General features: G+C 40.2%; 1 protein-coding gene across 2 annotated transcripts in view; it reads right to left on the bottom strand.

Moving 5' to 3' along the window:
- csnk2a2a (casein kinase 2, alpha prime polypeptide a) overlaps positions 1-7500 on the bottom strand; it is a 27293-nt gene that overhangs the window by 16065 nt on the left and 3728 nt on the right. Inside the window, exon 2 of one of the 2 annotated variants that reach the window (XM_031323698.2) lies at positions 1314-1693. In XM_031323698.2, the coding sequence (XP_031179558.1) occupies positions 1314-1420 (107 nt within the window). In that variant the 5' untranslated portion in view covers positions 1421-1693. Of the gene's footprint in view, positions 1-1313; positions 1697-7500 lie in introns of both variants that reach the window. The other variant, XM_031323699.2, reaches the window with a different exon arrangement.

The following is a 7500-nucleotide window of genomic DNA, read 5'->3' as shown; positions in this document are numbered from 1 at the left end:
ACTGAATCATAAAAATAAATAAAAGATTATTTGATAATGAAATTATTCCTTAGTTTCAACCTGAAAGAAAATTACTTCTGGGAACTAATGATGATTTGTGTTATCTATTAATTTCTTAATTATTTCTTCAATCAATCTATTAATTGTTCAGTTAGTAAACTGTCAGACAATCACAGGATCCCAGAGCACAAAGGGATTTCTTGAAATTGTTTGTTTTGTCCGACCGACAGCTGAACACTAATTATGACTCAATGATTTTGGTAAAAAAAATAAATCTAATTGCGATTTTTCTGCCAGATATGGCGATTACGATTCGATTTGCGATTTCTCTTAGCTACATGTTGCACCATATATTTAACATGAATTGTTAAAGTAGTAAAAAATAAAAGAAAGATCCACTGAGATAGAACATTTATGTAAACAATCTGTGATATGTAACATTTATCTTATAAAAAAAATAATTAGGAAAAGAGAAATAAAAAATGTTAAACCAGACATTCAACTAAATATTTCACATTCGATTAATCGCGGTCTTGACGAGTAACCAATCGCATTCTTTCAAATCTCGCTTTCGATTTGAAAACGATGAATCGTTCAGCCCTAACACCGAACTAGGGGTGCACGATATATCAACTCAATATCGTTATCACGTGTCGGGATAAGTATGCAATATTTTGTTTATATTGAGGAGCGCTGCGTCCCGTCCGTTGGCTGTGTGGCTTAGTGTTTGATTTAGAGCCCGCTTGAAACGCTGTAATGATCATGTTTCATTGGCCAGTTACCGTGGTTACCGTGCCACTTGCACGTTAGTGCACGTCAGCAAACAGGTCCACTACGTGACAAACCCTATGGAGCGTACCACGTGTGTGCATATTTCAACAGAGTGACAGTGTAAGTGAAGAAATAGAGACAACAAAACGGAACGAATCAGAGAAGAGAAAGAAAAGTTGTGTCCTGTTCTCTTTATATATATATATATATATATATATATATATATATATATATACATATTATACTGTCCAACCAGTAAAACATGTCCTGTTCTGTAGACATGGTCCTTATTTATTTATTTATTCATGTTGGACCAGTCCAATATGACCGACAGTTGAAATAAACCGTGTTGTATTTGTTATGAGTCTATTTTTATGCATTTTCCCATAACTTTTGTAATTTTACATATGTTTAAAAATATCGAAATTAATATTGATATCGCAATATTCATAATCAATATCGCAATATCACATTTTGTCAATATTGTGCAACCCTACACCGAACATCTTTGAATCTAGAGCGCTGCAGCATTGTAACTGTACCTCCAGTTTGGCACGTGCGCGTCATAGTCCCAGTACTCTCTGTTCTTCTGTGTGTTGACATCGGTGTACACCCGAGCCTTGCTGCTGGCCGGCGTGGATCCGGGCATCGCTAGCTTCGCGGCTCCGTGTCGAGGACCGTCCCCTCCCGCTAAGTAGTTCTTGGCTCGATACTGGAAGGCGGCACAGCGACTCTCCAGGAAATGAGGCTCTAAGAAGATCCCGGTGCTGTCCTTACCATCGGCTTTGGCTGCGTGCGCCCTCTGATGAAAGGCGTCAGGCCGGTCTGACGCAGCGGTGGTGCAGACTGACAGAGCTACGATCACCGAGTGTGTGAAGCCCCTGAGCAGGATGTTAGGCAGGATGGGATGAAGACCCGCCAGCTGCTGAAAGCCCAGGGAGAAGAGAGAGAGAGAGAGAGAGAAGAGGCTGAGGAAGAGCACAGACTTTCAACATGGAAAGTTTTACAATCCAAAAACACTTCATCATATCAGTAGTATAGTCAATTAAAACACAATTTAGAGTCATATACATACGCCACCAGACAGGAAACAGAAGGCTGTAATTAGAGCTACGAAAACATGGAATACCACTGTTATCTCTCTAATAAATCTGTCAATCTCTGTATATGTATGTGTGTGTGTGTGTGTGTGTGTGTGTGTGTGTGTGTGTGTGTGTGTGTCTCTGTCTGTCTTTGTTGAGGAAAAAAAGCGCTGCCATAACTCTGGCTCTTCCGTGTCCACCCTTCACAATAAAAGCCCAGCTTTAATTCACTCAGAGCATTTCGCTAAGAGGAAACTCAAGAAAAAGCAATCGGCCCGTTCCAAACGGGCACCGACTGAAATCAACACAGAGATCAATGTTTACAAAGGAAATAAGGAGAATGCCTTTTTTTATGTAGACTGTAATATGTAATGTATGTTTTAAATGTGTTGAATTATGCTGACTGTAATTTCATGTATTTATTATACAGGAAAGTCATTTAAAAGTAACATGAAGTTACAGTTAAAAGCAGGTTCCTGTTCTGCAGAAACATAGAGAGCTAACTAGCAGCCAGCCCGCTTCTAAATAAATACCTTTTAATTGTCTAAACATTTTTAACAGTCAAACTAAAACACTGGCGGTGAGCTCCACGGCCTGCAGCCGCAGACGGACCGTCATCAGTGGGTAACAGGTGCCAAGTTTCGCATCCCTGCCGAGAATTGCATCCACTAGGGAAAATGATGATTTTATAAGGCAAAGTACTGTTTAAAAACTAGGCAATAGTAAATCTCTTTGTCATGTTCATCAATAATGATTAGGATTTTAGAAAGTTTAGAGACATCAATGTTTTATCAGACTCTGTAGTAGCATTTCCTTGCTACCTAGATGCAATTTTCGGCAGCAATGAATTCTGCAGAAATTATTGTTTCTGCCCAAGCGGGTGCAATTCTTAGCAGGGATGCACAACATCAGCAAAGCAAGCTCTGGTCATGGCCGGGGGATGGGCCGCTGCTACCGGATGTGGGGCTCTCCGTGTCCCGCTGGAGCTCCGACTGCAGGTCGAGGTCGGCAGCGAAGCTTTCTGGCAAAAGCAGTGTTGCTACGCTGGTCGATCCCCACTGATGACGGTCCGTCTGCGGCTGCAGGCCCTGGAGCTCACCGCCAGTGTTTTAGTTTGACTGTTGAAAAGTGTTTAGATAATTAAAAGGTATTTATTTAGAAGCGGGCTGGCTGCTAGTTAGCTAGCTAACGCTAGCATGCTATTCCACCAAGTTTCCATGCTACATAAATAAGCCGGACAGAGTTATCCCTCATCTGGCGATAGAAACCCTGATTTTCCCGTTCTGTTATCTCAGAGCTCCACAGCCTAAGTCCACAGGTACTAATTAGTTTTGCACCAAATGTATCGTCAAGAGTGTTGTGAAAGTCGAGGTGCGCAGATTCGCCACTTTTGATGCGAGAGAGCACATATGTGAAGTTGCAGTGACAGATTCCAGAGGTTGTAATCACGGAGTTGTGGTTGTGATGGAAAATGAACCAGAGTAAAAAAAAAAAGTATACGAGTAAATGTTGCATTATAAGTTTGCAGCTGTCATTGTGTTCATGTAAATATCAATCTACACATTTGTGAATATTTTTTCTGTAACTTCACATTCAGAATACAGGTGTGTGAACATTTTCTACAGGTGCAAATTTCAACTTACAAGTTCAGATTTTTTTTACAAGCTCTCATGTTTTTTTTCTTTGTATGACTTCAAATTCAGATCACGTGTGTGAATATTTTTTACAAGTGCAAATTTTATTTTTACAAGTGCAAATTTTAACATACAAGTTCAGATTTTTTGTTCTGCAAGTTCTCACATTGTATTCTACAAGCTCTCCCTTTTTGCACCATATTTACCTTCATAAGCGATGAATCGATTAATCGATTAGTTGTCAACTATTAAATTAATCGCCAACTATTTTGATAATCGATTAATCGTTTGAGTCATTTTTTTATTAAAAAAAAAATAAGATTTCTCTGATTCCAGCTTGTTAAATGTGAATATCTTCTAGTTTCTTCTCTCCTCTGGGACAGTAAACTGAATATCTTTGAGTTGGGGACAAAACAAGACATTTGAGGACGTCATCTTAGGCTTTTTGGGAAACACTGATCCACATTTTTCACCATGTTTTGACATTTTTATAGATCAAACAACTAATCGATTAATCGAGAAAATAATCGACAGATTAATCGACTATGAAAATAATCGTTAGTTGCAGCCCTAGAGCACATGAAACTAAACTAGATTTTTTTTCCGCTCATGTCCCCTTAGGGGCTCCATACAAACACGATTTGGACAATACATGAACAATCAGTGAGGGCAAGTGTAACTGGTGAGAAGAACAGTTTGTATGTCTTTTTGAAATATGTGATGGATGGTAGTGTTCTGATGTGATGGGGAATGTTGTTCCAAATGTTGGTGTATGTATGAAAAAAGGATTTCTGACCATAGTTGTTTTTGGGGACTGGAATGAATGTCTGTGAGACTGACCTAGTAGTAGGGCTGCCCCCTCTTAGTCGATTAGTCGACTAATCGGTCGTTTTGGTCTTAGTCAACTAAGATTTCTTTAGTCGATTAGTCATAGTCGTTTTATGCTTTTTTTCATGCTGAATGACTTATTTCCAAGAAACGTACGAGCACATCTCTGGTAAACACAAGAATTAAAGTGGTGCTTTTGCATGACTCTTTGCGGAGAAACTCAGATTTACAGATCTGTCGATTAAATCAACTAATCGATTAGTCGATACAATTGAATGAGTGTTAGTCGACTAAGAATTTCTTCAATCGAGCACAGCCCTACCTAGTAGGGCTGCACAATTAATCGAATTTTAATCACGATCAAATTCCCGTGATCGAGCGATATTTAAAATGCTTCATTCAGTTCATAGAACGCTCTTTATCAAACCTCCGTAAACCACTCTCTGATCACGTGCCTCCATGAGCCAATCAGCACCGCGCAGCTTAGTTTAGACGTAGACAGTCACAGAGGACGAGGTTTACCAGTTTACCAGTAAACGTAACATTTAGTCCCGTCTGTGTAGTTTTTCAGACAGCAGCAGTGACCAGTGGCTAGTTTGAGTCTGTTAGCTCATAGCTTTAGCGGCAGACTGTTGTACGTCCCGCTGTTGGAATCCTCTATAGTGAAATACAGTCACACTACACCGTTTAGCTGTTTCAGCATTTTAGCCATGTTTAATCCAGGTAGGCTAACGTTAGCTGCTGCGTAACGTGTTATTAGTGTTTACTGTAGCTAACGGTAGGCTAACGTTAGCTGCTGCGTAACGTGTTATTAGTGTTTACTGTAGCTAATGGTAGGCTAACGTTAGCTGCTGCGTAACGTGTTATTAGTGTTTACTGTAGCTAACGGTAGGCTAACGTTAGCTGCTGCGTAACGTGTTATTAGTGTTTACTGTAGCTAATGGTAGGCTAACGTTAGCTGCTGCGTAACGTGTTATTAGTGTTTACTGTAGCTAACGGTAGGCTAACGTTAGCTGCTGCGTAACGTGTTATTAGTGTTTACTGTAGCTAACGGTAGGCTAACGTTGTCGAAGTTTTTGTCGCTTTTATCAAAAAACAATTCCGCCTTTTTCAAGGTTTGTCTTCCTTCTTTCTACGTTTTTTTTTTTTTTTTTTTTTTTTACAAAAAGTCTTTGTTGCTGTTTTTGATACTATTTTCCATCTATTCTTGCCTTACTTCCTTCTTTCTACCGACTTTCTAAGTTTTTGTTGCCTTTTTTCATCAGCATTTAAATGTTTTTCAGCTACATGGCTGTTGTTTGGTGAATCTACCGCTGGCTTAAAAACACAATTCAAATGGGGTACATTTTTGAAAAAAGTTTGAGAACCACTGGTAGAGGAAAACCCTCCCGAGCAGGTGTACAGACTAAAAATCCTGTCTTGGACTTGTTAAACTTGGACTAGATTGACACGGGGGACTCTACAGACTGTCTGAAACCCGGTTTCAGATTTGTGGAACTGTTATCCTGTTTGTAAACACAGAAAGAAAAGAGAGAATATCGCTGCTTTTTCTCCATCAGGCCCACATGAGGCAGTGTTTCCTCTATGTTGATTTTGTAGTGGCGACTCGCCACGGCAAAATTTCTGCCGCCACGATATCAGAAATAGGGCAGACGCACAATGTAGTCACGGTTGCTCACATTGCAATTTAACAAGTAGAACTATTCAGAGGTTATTGGGCCCGTCCAGTTTAACCCCACATACTGTTGTGTTGATGGAGTTTATTGTCAAAACGTTCGCTTTCTTCCGACTATTAAACGAACAGCTTGTTGTTCGGACAGATGTGCCCCCACTGCTAAAAGAAATCCTAAAAGGAAACACTGGGAGACGAAGACAACCTGAAAAACCACCGTACCTAAACTAGATAAACACGGAGACCTGAAACACGGTCTAAAAATACCTTTGTGAGACAGAACGAACAGCCCGTTTTGTGACACAGTGTCCTGAAAATTGTGTATTCTGTGAGAACACAGCTTCCTGACGCCCACGGACCATTTTATCATAATCCCCTCATCAGATAACAGAAAAAGATGGAAATATCACTGCTTCCTCAGCACCCAAACCACATTGGACTTTAATTTAAAAGGCACTGACTGTCCTTAGACTCGTCAGACCTAGACTTGATAAACATGGACGATCTAAAGACATTTGAGAAAACAGAAAAAGGGGCAATCTTTAACCAATATTTATTTATTTATTTACCATTATTTAACCAGGAAGAGACTCATTAAGATTAAAAATCTCTTTTTCAAGAGTGTCCTGGCCAAGACAGGCAGCAGTACAACCACACAGACATACAAACACAAAATACACAAAAACACTAAAAACATAAAACAACTGAAACAGCAAATCCCTCAAAGTCAACCACAATCATAAACACATCAGGCATAACATCTGCAGCCAGATGTGGCTGCCTCCAAGTCAATCAACATCCTCTTAAGGCCGGTTACACACTGCCTGCGTGGCGTGAGCGTGGCGTTTCTGTTGCGTGTCAGCTGCGTGGATTTTTCTATGTCTTTAAACACCAGAAACGTGTCTGACGCGGCGCTGCTGCTGCTGCTGCTGCTGCTGCTGCTGCTAGCCTTGTCTGGACACATGAATTCAAGAGTTTCCCATTGATAAAATGAAATACCACGTTAAACATAAATACATACTGATCTGATTACAGCAAAGACAACGTCGGCGGTATTGACGGCAAAATAGGCTCCAGAATATTTCGTTCAATATAGGTACAATATTAGAAAATCTATTGTTTTTTTTTTAATTACATTTATATCTGCATTTATATCAAAACCTCGAGACTTTCAAACATCAACATAGAAATGTATTAATATGTATTTGTGTCTAAATGACATATAAACATCTTTTCCTATTCTATTTTGCCTGGAAACGCTTCCAACACGCTTGCGTGTGGCGTGAAAAATAGGCGTCGGTCCTATTTCTAGCATGCACACGTTTTCGGCGTGCCTGAGACGTGCGTGTCACGCAGGCAGTGCGCAAGCTCTAACCTGTTAACATGGGAGCCGAAATATAAACAGACACGCCACGCAGCTGACACGCTCACACAGCTGCCACGCTCACGCCACGCAGCCAGTGTGTAACCAGCCTAAAAGCGACCAATGAGACCAGCTCATTAAGTTTCATGG

The sequence above is a fragment of the Sander lucioperca genome, chromosome 3 (assembly GCF_008315115.2).
Source record: "Sander lucioperca isolate FBNREF2018 chromosome 3, SLUC_FBN_1.2, whole genome shotgun sequence".
NCBI lineage: Eukaryota > Metazoa > Chordata > Actinopteri > Perciformes > Percidae > Sander > Sander lucioperca.
This window is presented reverse-complemented; position numbering and strand designations above follow the sequence as displayed.